Source organism: Carettochelys insculpta, chromosome 14 (assembly GCF_033958435.1).
Source record: "Carettochelys insculpta isolate YL-2023 chromosome 14, ASM3395843v1, whole genome shotgun sequence".
Lineage (NCBI taxonomy): Eukaryota > Metazoa > Chordata > Testudines > Carettochelyidae > Carettochelys > Carettochelys insculpta.
Window position 1 is genome coordinate 21312372 of NC_134150.1, and position 25084 is coordinate 21337455.

The 25084-nt window shown below is 41.7% G+C and overlaps 1 protein-coding gene across 2 annotated transcripts in view; it reads right to left on the minus strand.

The window, feature by feature from the left end:
- LOC142020493 (uncharacterized protein F13E9.13, mitochondrial-like) overlaps positions 1 to 25084 on the minus strand; it is a 42387-nt gene that overhangs the window by 12092 nt on the left and 5211 nt on the right. For both annotated transcript variants that reach the window (XM_075008341.1, XM_075008342.1), the window contains exons 4-6: positions 15371 to 15551; positions 3964 to 4114; positions 1583 to 1710 (exon numbers count right to left, since the gene is read on the minus strand). In XM_075008341.1, coding sequence (XP_074864442.1) covers positions 1583 to 1710; positions 3964 to 4114; positions 15371 to 15551 — 460 coding nt within the window. The remainder of the gene's footprint in view (positions 1 to 1582; positions 1711 to 3963; positions 4115 to 15370; positions 15552 to 25084) is intronic.

Consider the following 25084-nt stretch of genomic DNA (forward strand, 5'->3'; position numbering starts at 1 on the left):
GTGGGCACTTTTGTTTACACTTAAAGTCTTCACAGTAACATAGTAGTTCTAACACCACAGGCCTTGTGAAATACAAAACCCACTCACACCAACACTCAACTTTGTACTACAGGCCTGATTCCTTTAGGAGGTTACCAATATTGATGTGATTAAATTGTCATTTCCTACCTCAGGATACTGATTTTTCACCAGGTTCCTCCCCAATTAACAATACAAAATTACCAGCCCTCTTACATGAGGGACTGCCGTACTGTCACAAAAATCTCAGCACTTAGGCTTGTGACCCAACCAAAGCAAACTCAGGATACTAGGTTTGTTATATTCATGACACAAAAGTGAAAGCAACCAAAGGAGTGTACTTTGTGTCATTTTTCCATCTCTCCCTTCTTTTGACCCAGAAAGAGAAAGTAAAACTGGCATGTATACATAAATCCCAGATAGACGGAAAAACTAAAAACTAATCTGAGGAGGTGGATGATAGGTCTCTCAGACCCATTATCATTTTCAGGAGGTTCTGGGTCATGAAACAATTTTTATTTAAATACTCAGAAAATCCATTTATTTTCAGAGGCCAATCTTCAAACAAACCCAACTTTCCACTGCAATTTACCTAATAGTGGGCTAACATGTTATCTTATCTATTCTTTGGCAAGGGCTTTGTTTTAGTTCTATATATTTATATGAAAACTTGGAATACTAGTTTCAGAGTGAGAAATTAATTATAAATATTCTTTCCATGTTAATAGTGAAGTATTTCAAGATGGCCTTTTTTACTTTAAAATAAAAATAAAAGCAGCTAACAACTAGGCTATGACAAATCTCATTCAAATTAAAATAATGTAGAAACTGAGTCCTCATTTTCTTATCAGATGCCAATATAAGTAACACTTACAAGGCTACATCTACACTAGCCAAAAACTTCAAAATTGCCATGCAAACGGCCATTTCGAACTTTACTAATGAAGCGCGGAAATACATATTCACCGCTTCATTAGCACGCGGGCGGCCGCAGCACTTCGAAATTGACGCGGCTCACTGCCACGCGGCTCGTCGCCGCGCGGCTCGTCCAGACGTGTTTTCGAAAGGACCCCAGCTACTTCGAAGTCCCCTTATTCCCATCTGCTCGTAGGAATAAGGGGACTTCGAAGTAGCCAGGGTCCTTTAGAAAAGGAGCCCCGTCTGGACGAGCCGCACGGCAGCGAGCTGCGCCAATTTCGAAGTGCCGTGGCCGCCCGCATGCTAATGAGGTGCTGAATATGTATTTCCGTGCTTCATTAGTAAACTTCAAAATGGCCATTTGCATTTTTGGCTAGCGTAGACACAGCCTTAACTTTACAAAAAATACTTCCCAATGTTCACAATAACATTAAATTTAATTACATAAAAATTGCTTTTATAAACACAGTATTTTATATCCAACCAGAACCCAAACCACTAAGTTTTGTGCTAGACTGAATCGAACTACACAGTTAAAGAAAGTTTCACTGTTTTTAGAACAGAGCATGTATCGATCCCTTTCTGTATTAGTCCTGGAGATGCTTCACCACTAGTTGTTGCCCGACCTTCCTGTGACAGCTCTCACCTTTCAGTGCTTTAGGATCTGCCGACATTCCAGTAGCTGTGCCAGTCAATACAATCCCATCAGCAAGAAAGAGCTCAGCAGCCTTAGCAGTCTCTGATATACTGACATCTGCTGTCAGAGCGTGAGCACTGTAAGCAGCAGAAACAACTTGTTACTTTCTGCACACATACTTGCTATCCCACTTGTTTAATATTGATACTTTTTCTTACAAATCCATGACTGTACTCCAGTCCCCTGTTGTCAGAACAACTGACGACTGGCTTTGTAAGTGTTATCTGTATTGACGATAAGTACCCTTTTTCAAAGTGGAAATTAAAAACACAATGTTTGGCCACCGTAGGTCCTAACACATTGCTCTCCTTGTCTGGATTTCACCCTGTCTACACCATGATGGCTAAATGTGTGAATGTCACTCAGAGTACCAAACGAGGTGGCAGTGTGTTTACCGAGTGCCTAATTTTCATAGATGCTGAACTCTCCTGAGTTCAAGTGGAGTTGTAGCTGCTCACCTTGTCTGTAAATCTGGCCCTTGTCATCTAGGACTGGACTAAGAGCATCACCATTTCATAAAGGTCAACAAAAAGTACTAACTTGCAGTCATTAGCATGCACTATACCCTGCATAGCTGTCTGTCGAAAAAAAAAATGAGTGAAGCTACCATCTTCAAATGGTAGTTGCTTCATGCATCCAAAAATGTACTATTCAAATTTTGAGAAAAGTCAGATGCTTACCTGCCAGTAAGATGTATAAATCAGCTTCTTTTTCTGAGACCTAAATCTACAGCAACTTCAGCTTTAGACAGCTTCCAAATTTTAAATTGTTTTAACCTCTGAAACATCAATTTTTACATTTACAATTTTCCCTTATCTTTTGTGCTATAGAATCAGGAAGTATGATAGTTAAGAAAGACAACATGATACAGTAATATGATAGCCTGGTAGGACAGTGCACAGCACTAGGCATGAAACACCAGTCATCCTGGGACTAGCGTCTTTCTTTCTGGGTGAACCATGTCATTTTGAGAGGCAGCTCCTCTTCTGGCATAATCACTCTACTGTGACCACTCCAGCAGTGTGATTGTGCTATAAAAGGAACACCAAACTACTTTTTACAACAAGAAGGAAGGTCATTGTGATGTCAGTGTCTTGATGAGGTTGTGCATGTGTAAAAATATGGAAGGGAAAAACAGGTTGAAAGGAAATGGAAATCCTTAAAGCTAGTAACAAAAGGTAACCTGGGAAATAGTTTGTCAAGTTTGAGAATCAGATACTGATAATTTTTGGTGCCAGGCAATTTGTAGCTGTTTTCCCTAATAACACCACTGTCCTTTAACCACTGCCCTTTAGATCAATAATCCCTGTGAATAACTGTTTCCCATAAACTAATTAGATGACATTCTCCTTTCCCCTATTAACTAAGCAAATAAGAAACACCACACTACATCAAACTTGAACAGTGCAGTGTATATTCTAAAATATTAGTGTTTCATATGACAAAAATGAGAATACATGCTCCAAGTTCCATATTCTGAGTCTTCTCAGAAGAAGCAATATCATCACATGGATGTTCAGAATATGCAGAAATGAAGTTAGAAAGAAATGCTCTGAAGAAAATGCTTAAGTTTATGTTGACAATTATGCACTGTTTCATTTATTATAATGAAATGTTTCTTTTTAAAAAATTGTATATTTATTATGTCTGAAACCTAGCAATTTCTGTGACTTTTCCTACACCCTACACACAAATATTTCTTGAATTCAAGCTACTTATGTACAATACACACAGCTTTTTGGTTCTCTCTTTTCCTGAACTGAATTCCAAAGAAACATCTAATAATCGAAAGGACTATGTGACAATTGTGATGAAACATCAGTTGGAATTCACAAAGCTGTCAGAAGATGCTGCTGTCTGATAATCATAAAACACGCTCCATATCTTCATATAGCATTGATTTAAAATTGAAGAAGCCAATATTAGAGTGGGGGGAAAAGGGATAAGAGCTTTGAATGTGGCAAAATCTCATGGTATGAATGTGTAACATTTGGGAGCCACCCACATAACTTCAAATGGCCATTTTTAGATGCTTAACCTCATGACACTTGATTTATTTAAAAACATAACAAGGAGATATATCTAAATTATATAAAGCATCACCTTATATCAGACACAAGACATTAACAATTCTGAAAGTTAAATAACCGCAAATTCCACAGATGCAGAAAGGTGCAGTTTATCGGTACAATTTCAATAGTTTTGCAGGACCTTGCGTGAGCAGTAAAATTCTGCCAATATTCACTTTCTGAGCAATTAATAAGATGTATGTAAAATGAACATCAGATCACTTTTGCACTAACACATGCATAAAAAGTGCTCACATTTACCTGTGCTTCTTTTTAATATCAGCGAAAATCTGAATATGCTGTGCCCCGATTTGTTTTCGGTATCTTAGCAGGTCTCCTGCACAGGCATTTATAATCCCTTCATCAGCGACATGGGAAAAAACAAACCCTTCAACTCGGATAAAATCAAGATCTGGGAAAAAATTGAAATTGAACTATAAAAGGGAAATTAAACTATAAAAAAGAGAAATTACATTTCTTTTAAATTTCATCCTGTTATTACATTTGAGTTTATTCTCGTACAGTGTTCAGAGGTTCCCCGGCACAAGTCTCTTCTCAAGCCCAGTTAAAACTTGTGTTAACAATTTTTAGTGCAACCCATCACTGTGGTCACTGGGTACAGGGCATGTAATAAAAGCAACACAAACTTAACATTCACAAACAGGCCACTCATTCCCCACACACTTTGTATGTCCCATGCCCGCTACAAGGAAAAATCCCCTAGCTGGATGGCCAGATATTGCAATTAAGATACAGTCTTTGATTTTAAAATGTAAAATCTGTACATAGAAAACCACTCTCTAATAATTTCTTCAGTTTTTTATTTAAAATTGGTCAAATTTAGAGACTTGTCCCTGCAATCCTTATAGGTGTTCAATGCCTATTAAAATCAAAAGGGAGTTTTGCTTGTGTGGGAAAACACTCATCAAATGGTAGCTCTTAAACTTTTGTGTACTGCAAGGCATGATTTAAAGCAGTTACTTTCATTTTTTCGCTTTCCCTCAGGCATTATTTCCCCTTCCAGTGTACCAACCTCACATCACTTATAAAGTTTGTCTGTGAAGAAGTACAGGAACAGGATGAATCTATCTAATGAAGTGGTCACCAACTGGTCGATGATGATTGACTGGTCAATCCTGGAGACTTTTCTAGTCCATCACAGTGTAAAAGGGCTGCTGCTAAGGTAGGCTCCCTGCCTGCCCCAGCCCTAAGTCCCTCCCAGAAACAGCCAACATGATTCCCTAGCCTGGGCAGGGCAGAGGCCTCCATGTACTGCTCCTGCTTGTCAGCACAGCTCCCCACAACTCCCATTGGCTTGGAATGGGGAACTGTGGCCAATGGGAGCTGCAGGGTTGGTTCCTGCAGAAAGGGGCAGCTTGCAGGCCTGCTGATGGGGAGGTGGGGGCGGGAGGCAAAGAGGGCAACTGCCATGAGGCCTAGCAATCCAAAAGGGCCCAGGGCTTCCAGCCACCACCACTGCTACAACAGCAGCAGTGGTGACTGGAACCTTGGGCACTTTAAATTGCTTCCAGAGTCCCAGGCATCACACTCCAGGTGGGTCAGAGGGTTGGGGGGGGCGGGGAGCATGCAGCATGTCAGGATGCAGCTCCCTCACTCTCAGGGTCCTGGCAATTCTATCAGTCCCCCCCCGACCACAGGGGTACATTAGGCCCTTGCAGGAGCAGCACGGGCCCAGGGCCAGCAAAGGCAAGCGCCACTCCCTTCAATGAGCAGGCTTTGAAAGGCTCCACAGCATTAAGATAAGGAGTAATGTGAGTCCAGGAGACTCAGCTATACCGGACCAGCATTTCTCCTCCAACGCCCAAGCTGCAATCTCCTGGAGCTAGCCCTGCATACACCCACCTGCACCCCAAACATCTGGTCAAGCCATGAGCCCCCTCCCAGTGAGCCCCCATGCCCACTCCTGCACCCTAAGCTCCTGGCCCAGCCCTGAGCCCCCCGCCCCACAACCAACCTCCTTATACACCCTGTGTATCTCAAGCCTCTGCCCACCACTGAGCCCCTCCCAGAGCCAGCTCCCATACCTCTTCCTGCACCCCAACTCCTGAGTCCCCTCCCAGAACCAGCCCCCCCATGTACTCCAAGCCCCTGCCCCAACCCTGAGCCCCCTGTTAGAGCAAGCACCCCATATCCTTCCTGCACTCCACCACTCAGTCCCAGCCCAGAGCCCCCTCTTCCACCCCAAATCCCTCCCTCCCAGTTCTGCCCCTCATCCCCTCCTGCTCCCCAACCAGTGTTTCCTGTAAGCAGTGCACCTGTGCAGCTGCTGAGAAAAGATGAAATGCAGCCCAGACGATTAGCAGATTGCCCACAGCCAGGTTTTTTGTTACTAATGGTGGGCATATAAGTTCATCTTGATGCACACTTAAAAAAGTATTCTGCACACGGAGAGAGAAAAATCAACACGTGGATGGAAAAGATGAGCGGGAACACTGACCTAACTCCCCGGTCCCAGGTTCAGCCCAGAGCCCCTTCCACACTGAGAACTACTTTGTCCCAGACCAGAGCCCACACCCCCTTCTGAACCCAACCTTCTGCCCCAGCCCAGTGTGAGGCTATGGGGAGAACGAGACAGAGGGAGAATGGCATGAGCAGAGCAGGCTTTGGGATTGGGTAGAGCCTGAGTTGCTCTTAAATTTAAAAAGTGATCTTGGGCACAAAAACGTTGGAGACCACTGATCTAAGGTAATTATATGATGTCCAGCAAGGTAGTGTCTGAGAACCTCTCTCTCTTTGGCACGTATACCCCATGAGGTAAGAAAGTGCTATTATCCTCTGCAATGGAGTGTGTACCCCCACACTGCTGGTGCAAGAGCTGAGTTGGACCAAGTGGAGCCAATCTGATAATTAGGATGCAAATGGGGTTCGAGGCAGTTAATTAGAGAGAAGGTCACAGCAATAGACAGGCCAGGCTTCTACAACAGACAAGCAGAAGGAAACAGCAGGGGCAGTAGGGAGAAATGTTTGAGTGGCTGAAGAAACAAGTTGCCTAGAAAGCCAGAGAAGTGGGGAAGGCCAGTAGGTACGGAAGCAGCTCAGGGAACAGCAGCAGAGTACAGGGAATGGACCTTAGCTGCTGTTTAGAGGATCCTTGAGCCTAATCTTGAGTAGTGGGTGGGCCTGGGTAACCTTGCCAGCTGTGGCAGGTGTGGCACTGTGAGGCAGTGAAGCAGAAGACTGCCTGAGACTTGCTGGAGAGCGGGAACCTTGATTCATCCACCTCAAAAAGAAAACATGGCAGTGGCCTGGCTGGAGGGGTGAGTCAGGAGGACAGCTATGGCTCCCCAGAGCAACAGAGGAGCTACAGAGAAGTTAACTGGGTACAATCACCGCAAGGAGCCCTGGCCTAACCAAACAAACTAGAACTGTCAGAGATGGTGCCATCCAGTGGTGAGTAGTCCACCCTGTCATATCCACACCTTTACAGATGGGGAACTAAGGCACAAGCCCTAGTTGACATTGCTTTCTGCTTTGTCTCCTGAAAATTGTCCGTCTCCACCTCATTTTGTCACTGCTGTAAGAGATAGAGATGCACACCTCTCTCAGAACTGGGATGGGCCTCAGGAGGTCTTTGAGTCCAGTCCCCTATCCTCTTGGCAGGAACAAGCACCATTTACTTATTTTTTAAAAAAATCTATTTGAACTCAAGGATTGAGCTCACAACCCTAGGTTTAGCAGGCCAATGCTCAAACCACTGAGCCATCCCCCCTGGGGTTCAAAAGAAAGGATCTGATAGTGAGAATGTTATCCCCAGTCCCTCAGAAAGGCACCCTGAATCCTACTGACTTCCTCATCCTTAGGGAATTGGCAGTCGTGGTAGGTTCTGGTGTGAAAAATTACCCCAAGAACAGAGTGGGCCTAACTTATTAAAGGCCATGTGCATAAATGACAGTTTATCACTCAAAGATTGATCTGCATAATAAACTTCCAGTTATGTAAGTTGATAGTTGTGTGCACTTCCCCCTCATGGAGTGAACTGCAGCTGTCTATCTCTGCAGAGAGAAGCTGCGCAAACTTCAGTGGCATCCAGTCCTTCAGATAGGAAAGGGTGATTTCCTGATTAGTTTCTGATGAAAGAAGAATATCCCTTTTGCCAACTGCCTGTTTAAGCAGTGAAGAGTCCAAAATACTTAATGCTGTTGGGATAATCAGAGACGGATATTCTCAGCAGAGGACAGTGTCAATATTCCAGTATCTTCTCAAACCCCTTCCTTCATCCTTTCAGCATTAATTCACTATTCCCTGGATTAATCACCAGTCAGCTGTTTTTCATCCACGTATTTATTTCTTCTATGTGCTGGCACCTGGTAGTGGTGATGACTCAGTTCGTTAAAAAGTTTAATGTTGTCGGCATACAGACTAAGTATCTCTTTCAGAATGGCTGAAATCTTGATTAATATTAGTGCAGAGAAGTATATTTAGCATCACAGTAAAAAAAGGCAAGAGCTGTTGTCGTCAGATCACTAGACATAGTTTTGATCATCCCTATAGCTCAGTGTTTTCCAAAGGGGACCACGGGTCCTTTTGAGACAGCTGCTAGCAGGCCCACACTACTTTGTTCACCTAGAAGGTCTGTAGCCATGCTGCCTCCTGCAGCTCCCCTTGGCTGGGAACAGCAAACTGGGGCTAATGGGAGCTGCAATGCTCCACGGTTAACAAGCCTTTAGATCAGCGGTTACCAGACTTTTTGAGATGGTGACCTGTTCTGACAATTTGGTATGACTTTGTGACCCAAGGCAATTCAAAACTGGTGGGGCAGGAGGGGAGCTTATCCCCTGGAAATTTTATTTTTTATAAATCTTGATTCACCACCCCCCACGAAGTTTAAATCCCTCGCAGTCCCAAAACACCGCCCCCCCTTACCTCACATGAGAGCCACTGCTGTCCCTTGCAAGTCCTTCAGTGAGCTGGCATCACTCTTTTCCCCCCCACCTGCAGTGTGGGCAGTTCCCTCCCCCACCATGCTGAAATGGGACTTCCAGCTGTTAAACCAATTAAACTGAGTTCAATTTCAGCATGGCAGGGCAGGGACTGAGAGCTGGAAGAGTGAGTAGCAGCAGGAGCTGCAAATGGCTCCTCAAAAGAGCCACCTGAGGCTCAGACCTGCCCAGGCAGCGACCCTTACGAAATCTAATGGTGACCCATACTTGGGACCTGACCCATAGGTTGGGAATCCTTGCTTTAGATAAACAAAGCAGTACAGGCGCACGAGCCCACAGCCCACTTTGAGAAACAATGATCCAGCTCAGTGGTGGGCAATAACCAGCCTGTGGACTGCATGCAGTTCACCAGAGTTAGCCCTTGGCAGGATGCCAATGCTTCATTTACCTGCATTGCCACCACCTGAAGCACCCATTGGCTGGAAAAGCAATCTTTAGCCAACAGGAGCAGCCATACATGCAGACATGCAAGTAAATAAAGTGCTGGCGGCCTGTCAGGAACTAACCTTGGTAAACAGCCTCTAGCTTATTGTCCATCACTGCTCTAGCTAATAGTAAGAACCTGGCCTGCTCACTGGTAGGGCTAGCACTTTTTTTCTTTTCCTTTCCTTTCTTTCTTTCTTTTAAAAGGTGTTTGCAAGTTTACAAAAAAAAAAAAACAACCAACAAAACCCTAGTTATGAACCATGCTAGGAGGAACAGCACAACAACAACAAACAGCACTGGGGTATGGAATGTGGTAGATACTTGTACAAGTGAATGCAATGTTTACTGTCACGAAACTGGACACACTGCCCAGCTAGTAAAGGCTGACATGTGGAAGAGCTAATCCAAACATGGTGATCATGTAATGAATGTCTTGAGCACATACAAAAATATGTCCAGGGCTCTTTGCTGATCACAAGAAGGCAATACATGTATTTTTGTTCCACAAATGTTCCTGAGAGCTGGTTATATGCATTACTCTATGAAAGCCTCAAATAGATGCAGATAATTAAATCAGGATCTATAAACAGGAAAACATGGTAAGAACACATGGTACACCTCTTAATAATGGTACACCTGTTAATAATGAACCAGCTAAGTACTAGTTCTAGCAAACAAATTCAGACACAGCAGTTCTTTCTTCTCCACAGAGAGCATTTTAGTCTTCTAAAACAGAAGAGAATGAAGATGTTCTGATGAGGATAGATAGGTTTCAGACAGATAGATGCGTTAGTCTGTATCTACAAAGCCAGGCTTATAAGAGTGTGTTTTAATAATGTGAAAATGCATTGGGCCTAAAGATATTCTCTAAACAAGAAAATGGTGAACTACACACCACTATATTATCTCCATGTCTGTTTACATATATTACTATATTTTACCTTTTAAAAAAATCATACGTTAAAACAAGGTAAAGTTAAGCAAGCAAAGGTTAGGAAATACCATAATTAAGGTTGCACAGGCCCCCTTTTACATATGGATTATGTTAGACTTCAATTACATGATCACATACTTCCAGAAAAAAAATGAAAAATGTTTTCATTAAAAAAATATTTCCTGATGGAAAAAAATCCTCAAACAAATACTCGATTGCATGGATTCACACTGCCTGACCCTCAAACTTGGGTCAACAGAAGAGTTTGAACCTTTAGACTGGGGTGTCCAACAGGCAACTCAGGGACCTGAATCTGGCTCATGGAGCCTATTTGTCCAGGGCGAGCTGCCACAGAGCCCTGGCAGCTAGGGCACGGAGCCACTGCCAGCCCTTGGGGCAGAGCTGCAGCTGGACTAAGGGGCTGGCAGCAGAACCCCAGCGGACAGAGCACTGAGCCACTGCCAGCCCTGTGGGGTAGAGCCCCAGCTGAAGTGAGGGGCTGACAGAAGAGCGGTTTGGGGCTGCAAGGGGTCTAAGCGTGGGGCTAAGGGTAGTTTGGGGCTGGTGGGGGGGGGGTCTAAGTCTGGGCTGTGTGGGGGGGGGGGTGCAGTTTGACACCGCAAGGGGTTTAAGCTGGGGGTGGTGGTTTTGGGCTATTTTGTGTTCAGCCCCCCAGAAAACATAAAAATTGCCATGTGGCCCCCAATGAAAAAAAGTTGGACATCCCTGCTTTAGATCCACAGCACAGACCACAAGGCTTGAGCTAACAGAATAACTGACAGCCATAGCAAGCTGACTGTCTGGATCAGTTACTGGAGCGGGGTGAAACACATGTTGCCAGTGGATTTCACAGCTATTACCAGCGATCAGAGGGATGTAGAGACTTGGGGCTCTGAAGTTCAGTTTTGGGTTGTGGAGCAGCATTTAGCTCTGTAAGTTACAGACCCTTCCACCCCAGCTGCCTCTGCTCCTAACTCCTTTCCATGACCTTCTGCTTTCCCCAGCTCCTATCACTCAGAGTTCCCTTTGCTACTTTCCAGCTCCTGCTCTCTTCTTCTCCCCACTCTTACCTCTTGCAAGCCACAACCACCTGTCATTCCTTTCCCTACGCATCAGCACAGAGGCATGGAGAACACAGGGAAGACAGTTTACTTGCTTTCCGTTCTGGTGCTCAATGCCAGAGCAGCACAGAGCAGCAAATGTGGTAAAAATTCTACTAAGTGCCCTGAGCATTATGTTTGCTTACTCCCCAGGGATGATTACACAGGTAATCTCTTCACAAATTCTGCTAAAGAGTTTAAGCTACAGACAGAATCTTAGGACAACTTGGCAGTGAACCAAACAACTGCCTACTGAGCATGTGCAAACTGCCACTTCCTTTTTCCAGTGGCTAATAACTTGATCTAATTAGGGCAGTTTTGCAAAGGAATAGTGAAAAGCATGTTCCTGACACAATGGGGATCCTTCCAAAAGAAGTTGCCCTTGCTCAAAAAGATAGATGTGGGCAACCTGCGACCCACGGATCCCCCGGCTGCCCTTGCCAGCTGATTTGCAGCATTTTAGCGCTGGGAACAGAGGGGAACAATGGGGACTGAGGTGAAGGACTGCCGCTCTTGGTTGCAATAATTGTTTTAGAACATCTAAAAAGACGCACTTAAAACTAATTTTTGTAATCTCATTCTTGGAAAAAGTTCAACCACTTTGCTGAAACTTTCTAAAACAATTCAGCTTAAAAGCACTTCCTGGCGTAAGTTTCAGCCTGAAGGGTTAAAGTTTGGGAACTCTGAAGCCACTGAGAACCTACAGTTGATCTCTCTCTTTTACAGAGTTGTAGAATTAATAAATATAGAAGGCTATAAATAACCCAGGTCCATCAAGGAGGTGTATTTTATGATCGACTTTCTTCCTTTAGTTCATGTATCCTTTTGTGACCATTACTTTTACACAATTAAAAAAGGAAAGTGGGGGCTCTATTAATTTTCTTACTCAAAAAAACATAATTGCATTGTCATATCTATTTGATCATTCCTGGGAGTTTAAAATATTGGGGGAAATTAAAATTTCATCTCTCCTTTATGCCTTACCTATGTAAAAATGCTTGTATGAGGGAACAAGTGCTGGTGCCTTTTCTGTTTTCCTTCCATTAAAAAAAGTTTTGTTTTTTTTTGCTTTAATGCCCACTGTAGGCACCCCAGAAACCAACTTCTGTTTTCTTGCATATTCCTGTTTAAAGATATTACTACCGACAGAATAAACAGACATAGTCCCCAAAGGGAACAAAATGGCTGCATAATAACAAGTGACATTGCTACTGTGGCATCTGCTTTTTCAAGTGCCACATCTTTAAGCATTTTTGTAACAGACTGCAACGTGCAGTGCTCTGTTCATCAACAGTTACCTCTATCGACTATTAGAACTGCAGCATCACACAATCAAGTCACTACTGCAACATTGTACAAATGCTTACCAAACATTTGGTATCTACAAAGCAGCATTTACTTTAATGAAGAGTTGTTGAAAGAGGCTCTTCAGATTACAGTGATTCCCTCTTTCTTCTTCCTTTCCTGTTCATTGAGCTTCAGACAATCATTTTCACAGGAGTTGAAAGAAAGGCATTAAATCCAGGTCCTTCAGAGCTCCATTCCCTAAGTAATGCAGAACAGCAGCAGAGATGTGCAAAATTCTAACAAGTATCTTCAAGAATTCTTTCCCTCTCTAATAACGAGGAGGAAGTCATAGAAGTACATTTCTTCCTCAATATATTCTCCTTTTGGTACTACTGCATGTGCCTAAATGAACTCTAGTTAATCTAACACATTCAATTCAGGTTTTTAAAATGAAATAAATTGATGTTTTAACAAGCACCAAAGCACATCAAATGTCCCTACCTGGAATCTGTACCTAAAAATTAAAAGAGAACTGGATTTTGGTAGTTGATTTTTATTGAAGTCATAGCTTTTCCTATCGGCTTTAGGGCAGCAATGAAAACAGACTGAGCTTGCTAGTTTTCCAACCAAATCTACAGCAAAAATGCAGTTTTGCTTTTTAAATGTTAAAAAGAAATTCAGTAGAAGTTCAAAACACTTCTATCCATAAAATTTTCCTTAAAAAGAAAAATACAATTTTCAGAAAGAAATTCACTCAAATTACAACTGTAACTCTAATACATGTCTTCATTTTTGAATGGTGTTTTAATTTTTAGTTTTGTGGGTCTTACAAAAGAAAGGGCCATGAATGATAATGCAAAAATGTGTGAATACACTGTTACTGAATGGGCAATTTGGGTAAGTGCAATGCAAACTACCAGTCAGAGTAATTTAAGTGCTCATTAACATGTGAGACGTGATTTTAAGCTTATCTAAGAGTATGTGAGCTTTGTTTTGCATGCACACAATCAAGGACATGGAAAGGTCCATACTATGCAGTACACATTATTTCCAGAAGTGACCTTAAAAAAAGACTAGAGAAACTCAATCACCAATAATAATATTTTGATTATGACAATGGGGACCTGATAGCGGTTTTCAAGTACCTGGGAGAGAGAAAAATTGTTCTCCTTGCCCTCTGAGGATTGGACAAGGAGCAATGGGCTTAAACTGTAGCAAGGGAGGTTTAGATTAGATATTTGGAGAAACTTTCTGTCAGGGTGGTTGAACACTGGAATAAGTTACCTAGGGAGGCTGTGGAATCTCCATCGCTGAAGATATTTAAGAGCAGGTTAGATAGACACCTGTCGGGGAAGATCTAGATGGTGTTTGGTGCTGCCAAGAGGGCAGGGAAATGGACTCGATGACCTCTTGTGGTCCCTTACAGTTCTAGTGATGTATGATTCTATGATTCTATTGTGACAGCTATCAGAGAGGTAGCTGAGTTAGTCTATTTCAAAAAAAAACAACAAGAAGCCCTGCATTATATGTTAGTCTCTAAGTTGTCACAGTACTTCTTGTTGTTTATGATTCTATTGTCATTTATATTAAAATTAAAATAATGATATTTAGATCAACTCTGTTCAAAATATTATGGGGGGAAAGAATGGTGTTTTCTCAACCAAAAGAATAAAATTATTAGGGGAAGTTTCTAAAATATTATAAAAGCAGTATAAACAAAAGCTGGTAAAAATAACATTTAAATGGTATTATAAAAATTATATATATACTGTCCACTCACCACGACGCTGTAATTAACAAAGACTCCTGTTATTCAAAGGAACCTGAGAACTTATCTGCAACAGTGTGAGTTGTGAAGCACAGATGAAAAAGGCAATACAGACATGGTAAAAGATCATGGAAAAATCTACTTGCAAGCTAGAAAAGAACATGATGTTATAACCTGAGACTCATGTGTCATAACTTAAAGGTAATGAAAGGCAATGCAAGCTTTCAGTGTTAATCCAGTCATCAGCTTTAAATCAATAAACAAATATGGAACATCAAGGCTATGTCTACACTAGCACCCCCCTTTCGAAAGGGGGATGCTAATGAGACACTTTGGAACATGCTAATGAGGCACTGCAATGAATATGCATATTCACTGCAGGGTCTCATTAGCATAATGGCAGCCATGGCACTTCAAAGGTGCCGCTTTCGATTGTGTGTGGCTTGTCTACACAGGGTCCTTTTCGAAAGGGCTCCACACACTTCGAAATCCTTTTATTCCTATAACCAAATAAGAATAAGGGGATTTTGAAGTATGCGGGATCCTTTTGAAAAGGACCCCGCGTAGACGAGCTGTGCATGATCAAAAGCGGCACTTTTGAAGTACTGCGGCCACCATTATGCTAATGATGCGCTGCATGTTCATTGCAGCACCTCATTAGCATATCCCGAAGTGTCTCATTAGCATCCTCCTTTCGGGGAGCGGGGGTGCTAGTGTAGACATAGCCATATTGTTTTTCCCCAACTTTCAGCAGGGAGGAGAAGGAAAGTACAATTTTTGTTAGTCTTGCTGTTTCTGACAGGATTTATGTAGCAAGGAAAGTTGAATTTTTCTAAGTACAATTTAAATTGCTTAATATTTTGGTTGAGTAATCTTATTAATTGCCACATCAAAACATTCATTTTGTTCACTTATGAAATGACAGTTACATAGATAACAAGAGTATCCCAAAATATGAGATTGAATTAATCTTTATTTGCCTCTTGCTGGAGCAGTGATTAGGTGATCATCTCTTAATATGAAGTTGGCATCTTTTGTTCAACCCACTTCTGGCTTTTTCAGGAGAGAGATAGTACTGAGGGATCTGTGTCCTTCTGGTCTCCTCTTTGCAGGTATCTATATTAGCATACAAGTTTCAGAGAGGAAATACCACACCTACTACCAGTACCAAATTATGAATCATTTCTATTACCTGCAGCAAGAGCAACGGCTACAGCTTGTTGATTTGCAGAACACAGAATCTGGATCCCCAATGGGAGATGTGGGCAGGTCTGCTTCACTGCAGCACTAATGACTGCCATTGCCGCAGTTATTTCTGGCCCAACAGAAACAGTGTAAGGTAGGTCATGCATATTTTCCACTATCAAGCCATCCTGTGGAGATTATTATAGAGAAATCTGATTAAACTGGGAAGAGCCATTTAAAATAATAGCTAGTTTGATATTCAACAAAGACTTGTATTAAAAAGTAACACTACATGTAAAAGTTTTCTTCAAAGGGAATATCTGCAGTAAAATTGTTGATGCAAATGCCAATTTGCAAAACATGTTTTAATCAACATCAGGATATCTGTAATCATAAAGTGAAATAATTGATTTCAATTACACATTTTGTCAATTAGATTTCTTTTGAATGTGTGCTACAATGTGGACTCTAGAGGAACAAATTAATCATAACTCATTCAAAATATACAATGCAGAGTCAAATTCAGTTATTCAGATGGAATAGGGTATATGGAATAAGTCTGGACAACTGCATTTTTAGATAATCAAGGAAATTTTCAATTCATGTAATATCAAGAGATTAAACTTGTATTGAACAAACAAAGGATTTTTATTTGTTTTCATTTTAGTTTTACAATATCAGTGAAAATATTTTCCGGTGACTAAAATTTGAGGGAAAAGAGGAGATAATATTTTAAGATGTCTATTTAAGCTTCAACACTGCTCATATTCTGGGTGCAAGATTGCTCAACAGAACGTTGCCATTTATTTTCTAGTTCAGTATGTGTCTCCGTAGAAACACATATTTAGTAAACAATGGAACAACTCTAAACTATTCTGATTCAATATGTGTGATTTATTAAACACCTTTGTATGTTATATGTGATGTTGGTTGTTAATCATCAGTATCGTATACATTAATATATTTTGAAAGCAACAAATTACATATAATTATGTTCTGGACTGATATTAAAAAAATATAAACACAAAAGATCAATTTATATCTAATGTTTTTCATTCACATGCAAATTTTTAAAATAATTTGGAACTTCCTAATCTATGTTCACTTAATTCTAAAACTACAGAGAGGAATAATTTGAAAAAAAATGGATAAAATGTATTTTCTTAAGGCCATAATTAGGAGAAAGTGAGATCATTCCCTAGAGGGCTTGCCCTATCAAGGGTATCCTAGCTGAACGGACTGCATTTGGAAGACACTACACACAGCATTTCAATAAAAAATTTACCATAGGGATCATAAGAAGCTAAATAATAACCAATGATGGTAGGACAAATAGTAAGTTTAAAATGCAGAACCAGGATAAAAAAAGTACAACCAGGATAAAGAAAAGTATTTTAAACAACCATTAGATTTGTATGGAGGGTTTTTCAATGAAGAGTCTATTTCTGTAAACAAAGATATCATGAAAGCACAGCCAGCATGTGACAACTGAGTTCAAGACTAAACATCTCAGACACTTAAAATGAAGGAACAGGGGGAAAAAAAATAAGCATTTAAACCAGGGGTGTCCAACACATGACCTGCGGGACAGAATCCAGCCCATGAAGCCTTTTCATCCGGCCCATGGTGTGAGCAGCAGCGTCACTTTGAAAGCCATCTCGGGGGCTCTGAGCTGCATGTTGCTCTTTAAGGAGCCATTTGCAGCACCCGCCACTGCCACCGCTCACTCCTCCTCTGGCTCCCTTCCCTGCTGCACTAAAAGAGTAAAATTCGATTTAACTGGTTTAGCAGCTGGCCGGAGGGATGTGGCCATTCAACCAATTAAATTGAGTCCCATTATTTCAGCACGGCAGTGCAGGGAGCCGCTTGTGCTGCAGGTAGGGGGAGGGAGTAGAATGGCTGGTGGGGAGCTATAAAGCTGAGCTGAGGAGGAGATGGCAGCCCAGCAAAGGTGCAGCAGCACCCAGAGCTTCTGTGTAAGGTAAGTTAACCCTGAGTTTGGGGCTGCAAGGGGTTAAGTCTGGGGGCAGGGAGGGTGGTGTGGGGCAGCAAGAGGTTAAAGCCTGGGGGTGGGTTTGGAGCTGAGTGGGGCTAAGTCTGGGAACTGCAGGGGGCACAGGATTGGGGCTATTTTGTGTTCAACCCCTGGAACATGTATAAAATTGCCACGAGGCCCTCGATGAAAAAATGTTGGAAACCCCTGATTTAACCAAACACACAGTCCCTTTAAATAGTGTGATAAAACTTAATACATGTACCATATTAAAATAAATAAGATGGAGAATAACATAATATGCTACCACTGATGTCCTAAAGTGACCAACAGTTAAATAACACAAGAGGGAAAAATAGGAGACAAACCTCCTTAAAGGCAATGCATTACACTTTTATTAGTTGGCTAACAAATGGTTACACAGCACTGGATCTAGTTCAAAGAGCTCAAACAAATTAAAGGAGCTATTCACCTTTGATGTTTCTTCACCGGGAGGACTCAGCTTTACAAATCAAGGATTCCCCCAACAATACAATTTCCCATGAGAAGCAGCACACATATTGATTAAAGAACCTCAAAGCTGTTCTTAATCATGTCTAATTAAACTGTACAATTTAACAGCTTAACACCTTCGTGTCTCATCCTATGCTCAGACTTCGGAATAAAGGTGACTGACTAACCCTCAATCACATACAGAGTTCTCAAAACTGAACAATTAAAAACATTTCATACCATATCTAGGATGCAGTAAATGTTTGGTAGGGCTGTGCAACTCCATTTAGCAGACGACTTAAGCCATTTCAAAATTTGGATTCATTTTGATTTGGTTTTATTCAAATTTCAAAACAGACCAAAGTCTTAACTGTGGGGCAGTCTTCTCAGTGGTTTGTCCTAGACGTGTGGACCTAAAAGCTGCGTCTACACGTGCACACTACTTCGAAGTAGCGGCACCAACTTCGAAATAGCGCCCGTCGCGTCTACACACGTCGGGCGCTATTTCGAAGTTAACTTCGACGTTAGGCGGCGAGACATCGAAGTCGCTAACCTCATGAGGAGATAGGAATAGCGCCCTACTTCGACGTTCAACGTCGAAGTAGGGACCGTGTAGACGATCCGCGTCCCGCAACGTCGAAATTGCTGGGTCCTCCATGGCGGCCATCAGCTGGGGGGTTGAGAGATGCTCTCTCTCCAGCCCCTGCGGGGCTCTATGGTCACCGTGGGCAGCAGCCCTTAGCCCAGGGCTTCTGGCTGCTTCTGCGGCAGCTGGGGATCTATGCTGCAGGCACAGGGTCTGCAACCAGTTGTCAGCTCTGTGTATCTTGTGTTGTTTAGTGCAACTGTGTCTGGGAGGGGCCCTTTAAGGGAGCGGCTGGCTGTTGAGTCCGCCCTGTGACCCTGTCTGCAGCTGTGCCTGGCATCCCTATTTCGATGTGTGCTACTTTGACGTGTAGACGTTCCCTCGCTGCGCCTATTTCGATGTTGGGCTGAGCAACGTCGAAGTTGAACATCGACGTTGCCGGCTCTGGAGGACGTGTAGACGTTATTCATCGAAATAGACTATTTCGATGTCGCAACATCGAAATAAGCTATTTCGATGTTGGCTGCACGTGTAGACGTAGCCAAAGACTCACAAATAGGGAGTTCGAAGACCTGAGAAGACTTGTCCATGGCATTCTGCCAGACAAGCTTTGGAAGGGCCAAGGAGGCTGGGAGTTTAGGAACTGGGGCTCCCACTAGTTGAAGGCTCTCAGATGCTGAAAAACTAGGAACCTGGAGGGAAGTGCCTGGGAGCCTAAGAATCAGAAGCCTGGACTCCCAGGCACACACCCACACCCCTGGCCAACCAGGCCACTGAAGAGCCAGGTGGATGAGATGATAGGAAATCAGGAAGATTTCCATAGAAATTCAGCAAAGTCTCTTGAAGAAGGTTTTCAATTTTGACAAACTGGCATTCTCTGATTGAAAAATGTTGCATTGGAGAGCTTCAGACCAGCTCTACTGTCAGTTTATTTATCTTAAAAGTCTGGCCATGACAGAAAGGATGTTACACATGAAAAAAAAGCTTCTTGTACTGAAATGCTACTGGCACTCTTTGCTTAGCTTGGCGAATATGCTGCTGAGTTCTTTGATGGCTGCTCAGCCCAGTGCAGAAATCACAGTCCCATCCAGAGGTAGGGCACACCTATGCACTAGCAAAGCTCGGAATCAGAGCAGCAGATCCTTTCCTCCTCTCTCACGGATCACAGAGCTCAAAGCCTCACTCCATCTACAAGCGGACTTCACCAGTCAGTGCATTTCACAGCTGCTTCTGAGAAGAGGAAACAGACTATAGGATGACCCACAGTGTGAGAGGGAAGTCAAAGAGGGATATGCCTAGGCATCAAATTTATTCTGTCCACAGTGCACTTGCACAATGGCAGAGTGGGAAAGTTAATGATTCAACTGGTAAATTTTGATTTCATGGTCTGTAGAGAGCTAGCACATAAGTGATCCAGAGAATACAACTATTTTATATTGATAACAGTCCAGAACTTTTGAAACGTTTCATTAAAAACTGTATGTCATTTATTAATTAAAATCTAAAAATGAACGCCTCTCTTGTTATCATTTTGATGAGCCTGACCATATGTGTATACTATTTATGGAAAGTTACCAAAATCAGTAAGACTCTTAATTTTATTATAACAGCTCCTGCTACAAGATACTAACACACATTAGCTCCAAAAGTGTACATGCCATTTATACAAAAAAATTGTGTCCTTTACCCTTAAGCAACCTATACCTAGACACTTCGGTATATCTGTTTCTCTGGCAGTGTCCCTTAGTCCTGAGCAATGCCACAGGCTCTGGTTATTACTTTAATAACATGTTATTTTGGGGTACTGTCAGATAGGACTGTGTTCTTTTGCACATTATGTTTTTTTTAATTAAAAATGAGAACATATGTTCTGCAATGCAGTGAGCTGAATTACTGATACAAAAATAAGAAAGAAAGCTTTGAGTTAATGTATCAAAACTGGAACACTTACCACAGATTTCTGTGTTTTTACTGAATTCATATGTATATAAAACAGATTTCATTATCAGGCAGCTAATTAAAATGGTGGAAAGAAAACAGTTATGCTGAATTAAAGTTCTTGGAACGTAAACTTATGGAAATCTATGGCAACAGTTACTGTATAACATATTTCAAAATGGAATTTATTTAAATAGGAACAGAAAACTCTTGTAATTCTCTGGCATTTCTTTAGTTGAATATTAAGGTTATTTATGTTTTATTTATTCAGACATTAGCCTTCCTTTTCACATAACATATTTCCTCTAATACCTTTCCTTCTGTGTGATTTGTGTGTGTCTAAAATATAACAAAAAGTTCTCCTTTTACTACAATTAGCAACTGGACATCTGTTCTTAAAATATTCAAAAATACTCTTAATTATAGAGAGAAATAAACCATTTTATTTAATTCTGATATATGTAAACAGTTTATAAGAAAACTAACTTTCACATAAAGATCATCATTTTCTATCTCCTTTCCAGCTCTCAGGTGTGCTCTGGATAAATCAATGCCTCTAGCTCAGCCTCAGCCACTCCCTTACATAAATAAGAAATCAGTTGGCATATTCTCCTACAAGATTTTCTTTCTGTTTCTAGAAATAATCTACTATAAATACAGGTAGCTTTCCTTCAAAGGTTCTGCCCACACCAATAGATTTCTTCCTTGTATAAGGTAAGTAAACAATCTTGTGTTCTATGTTGTTACTAAATCAAGATATATCAGAAAATAATTATGCGAGATTCTGCCACACTCTAATGTGGATGGGACTTAAACATGCCAATACAGTATTTATTCTTGTAGTAATAAATATGCACCAGAAAAATTTAACAATTCTGTACGCAGTATTTTTAAATTTTTGCAAAATTCTGCATATTGCCAAAGTAACACTATACCATCACACTGAATTCAACTATTTTGGTCAATTTATTTCAAAATACTTGTCAGCAGTAGGTCTGCAACAATGCAGACTGCAAAAAAGATTTACGAAATGGTTTCCAACAAATAGACTCCTTACCAGCATATCAATACAGAGCTTCAGTACATTTAAACTACAATGTAGAAATTTCTTTCCCACGCACCTCCGAAACAGTGCATAGTCCTGTGGGGTACCATGCTGGCAAAGGAGCTAAGGGAAAGGAAATAAATGCAGTGAAGAAGAATTGGAATGAACCTGGAGAGCTGTTGTGTGTGGTAGCAGAAGTATGCAACAGGGTGGTTTTTATGCAGGGAGCTCAGTTAAGGACCCTTCCCCATGCAGACACTGACTGACTCGTAGCTTGTCCCATTCAGTTAAGCACACTTACCCTGTCCCAATGCATCCCTGGGCCCCCACTCAACCATTCCTTCCCTGCCCATGTGTCCCTGCATCTCCACTACTATTCAGCCCCTGTCTCAGTGATGTTTCCCAATCACCTCCAGGGCACCTACTAGCCCTTCTGAACATCAGTCTGTATGACACACCTCTGTCCATTTCCCCCACCCCATGTCTTGTGCCTCCTCATCTGGCTCTGCAGGCAAGGCACTGTGAAGAAGGCAACCAAAACCCCACCCCATGCCCTCTGTGGCTGACTGCTCCTGCCAGTCATTTGCCCTTTCTAATGGTGCCACTGCAGCCCCTGGTGGTCAAAAGCGTAACTGCAGCACCCCACCAAAGTTTTCTACTGGGTGGGAGAAATCTGCAAGAGACACAAATTCTGTATGTGCACAGTAGCCCACAATTTCCCCACGAGTAAAGGATACACACAAAGACTTTTCTCCATGCTAAAGTACAGGCTTCACTATGACTCCAAGGCCGTGTCTACACTAGCCCCAAACTTTGAAATGGCCACGCAAATGGCCATTTCGAAGTTTACTAATGAAGCGCTGAAATGCATATTCAGTGCTTCATTAGCATGCGGGCGGCTGCTGCACTTCAAAATTGACGCAGCTCACCGCCGCACAGCTTGTCCCCACGGGGCTCCTTTTTGAAAGGACCCCGCCTACTTCGAAGTCCCCTTATTCCCATCAGCTGTTTTCTTTCTTGGACTCCAGGTTAAGTAGCGAAACTTGAGTCCTGCTTAACTCTACCTTGACCAATTATTTTACTATAATTTTACTGACCAATCGTAACCTACTGTAACAGAACTACCAAACCAGCGATAACCCTGATGACAGCTGATGGGAATAAGGGGACTTCGAAGTAGGCGGGGTCCTTTCAAAAAGGAGCCCCGTGGGGACGAGCCACGCCGCGGCGAGCCGCGTCAATTTCGAAGTGCCGCGGCCACCCGCATGCTAATGAAGCGCTGAATATGCATTCAGCGCTTCATTAGTAAACTTCGAAATGGCCATTTGCGTGGCCATTTCAAAGTTTGGAGCTAGTGCAGATGTAGCCCAAGAGTCTTTGCAGTTTGTAAAAAGTTAACAAATATGGCAAGGTGTTAATTTTTCACTGCCAAAAAACTAATATAAATTAGATATGTAGCTATAAACCTTTCGAGGTACAAAGGAAGTACAGAGAATTCCAAATTCTTTACCAGGAACCAGTGCAATAAGACTTGTGTGGGAAACTACATGGGAAGAGAGCATGACAACCCCACATTGTCAATATTTCTCTATCAATGTCCCCATGCTAGATGAATATTTTGTGGTGTTTTTTAAATCTCCAGTACTTAATTTTAGTATTTAAATTATCTCAACTAGCTGGTGAGAGTAACTGTTAAAACTTGAACCATTGTTGTTTTGAAGCAGAAAGCTTTCTGTGATGCTGAGTTAACAGAATTCCAGTGCTTCAAATGTGAACCCTGTATTTTTGCTATAAAACACTTCCTTCAAATGAAACAGTACTCTGACAAAATTGCAGAGCCCTTTAAAGTCTCAGATCTGTCACTTATAAAATCTTGTCTCGGCAACCTGGTTATTTGGCAATGCAAGTACATGGCATTTGATTTTTTTTCAGCACAGATGGCCTCCTATCTGAGAACTCACTTTTCTTCATTATTGTGCCCCAACATTATAAATCTTTCATATTTATGTTTAAAAAAAAACAGGTAATGGACCAAGCAAGTCACCTTCTAAAGAAGGACTTCCTTTAATCAATTATGTTTATATACAGTGCTTTGAAATTAAAAAAAAAAAAAAAACTGTCTACAGCTTTGTCTGCAAAGCAATTTCAACAAAATCCCAACCTCGAAATCACTATAGCGTTGTTTACAATGGAACAGTGACAGCCCAAGTGGAAAATGCTGGCTGAAAAGGTCTGTTGTAGATAGTTCATAAGTGACAATGGTTATGTCCTATGTTTTCTAGAGGGTGACCAAAGTATGAATCTTAAAATCCAACTACTGCAGCAGGGCTGACATGGTCTGGAATTGTTGCTGAATAAAGGTCTCTTCCACAAGAGGCAGTGTCACCTCAGTGGTACAGCCTTCCAGCTGATCTCGTCAATTTCCTGCTATGGTTATAGGCACATTAGGAATGTCTATAATGTATATGATGCTTCTTCAATATCAGCTAGCTCAAAGGCAGTTATATCCAACTGATCCACAGAAAAGTTACAGTACTGTGAAGATTCTTAGCATGGAGGAAATAGTTACATGTAAAACATATGGGAAATCAAATGGCTCATGGAAGGCACTGTGTGAAGACACGTAGCTATTCAGCATTTCTGATTCTATCCCATAGATACTGAATTCTTGACTGGCTTAGATTGAGGGGATGCTCTTGCCTATATAAGCAAGTATATATAAACAGGTAATTGCAAAACAGCAGTTGGGTAGCTACTCCCAGTTTCTGAAACATGAAAGACCCTTCAAGAGAAGTGAACCATTTACCCCAAGTAGCCCCCAAAGAGAAAGACAACAGATTCCTTGACTCCCCAGAGGAAGCTGAGTTGGAGTAGCTGAGAGCTCTTTCAATACCCAGAAACCAGGAATCCTCTGAAGCACCACAAGGACCAGTATACCATCTGGAGTGCTACAGAAAATGGTGCAAGTGTTACAGGGAAGCAGAAGGAAAGATTATCAGAGGTTCTCAACACAACTTTAGAACAACCTCCTTATTCATCTTTACAGCTATTTCTAAACCTCATTATCAAAAGAACTGGTATATGGTTTTCATTGCTTTTCAGAGTTCTCACGTTTGCTGTTGCAATCACAATAAAAACATGGTGTTTCAACTGTAAAGCCTGTCTCAAGAGTTCTACTTTGGAATGAAAGACAGGTTGGATGTAACCGCTACTGCACTCGTATATGCTACTTGGAACGTTTCTGCTATTACTTCCACTCTGAATGAATACAAGATTTAATATGCAAAGAAATTACTGCATTAACCTTTCATCTAAAGAGCCAGATTTAAAGCTTGCAAGTGAGCAATTTAGCAATTTTGATACTGTGAAATATGGCAGCCCAGTCAGTCCAGGATTTGTTACACTGATTGAAGAAATGGAATTAAAGATCCAGCAGAGAAAGGCCAAAAAACAAAAACAAATTCTGTGGCATGAAAGACTACTCATCAGGACCCACGTACTATTAATCACAGTGATTTATTCTAAAACTGATGCCAACGAGCAGAGTTATATTTAAATATTAATTTTCTTCGTCAGGTTTACTTAAATGTATTTTTAATATTTTGTCAGATTAAGAGGCCATTGGGCACCTCCAGGTTTACACTGTGTAAGCAAAACAAAAATATTC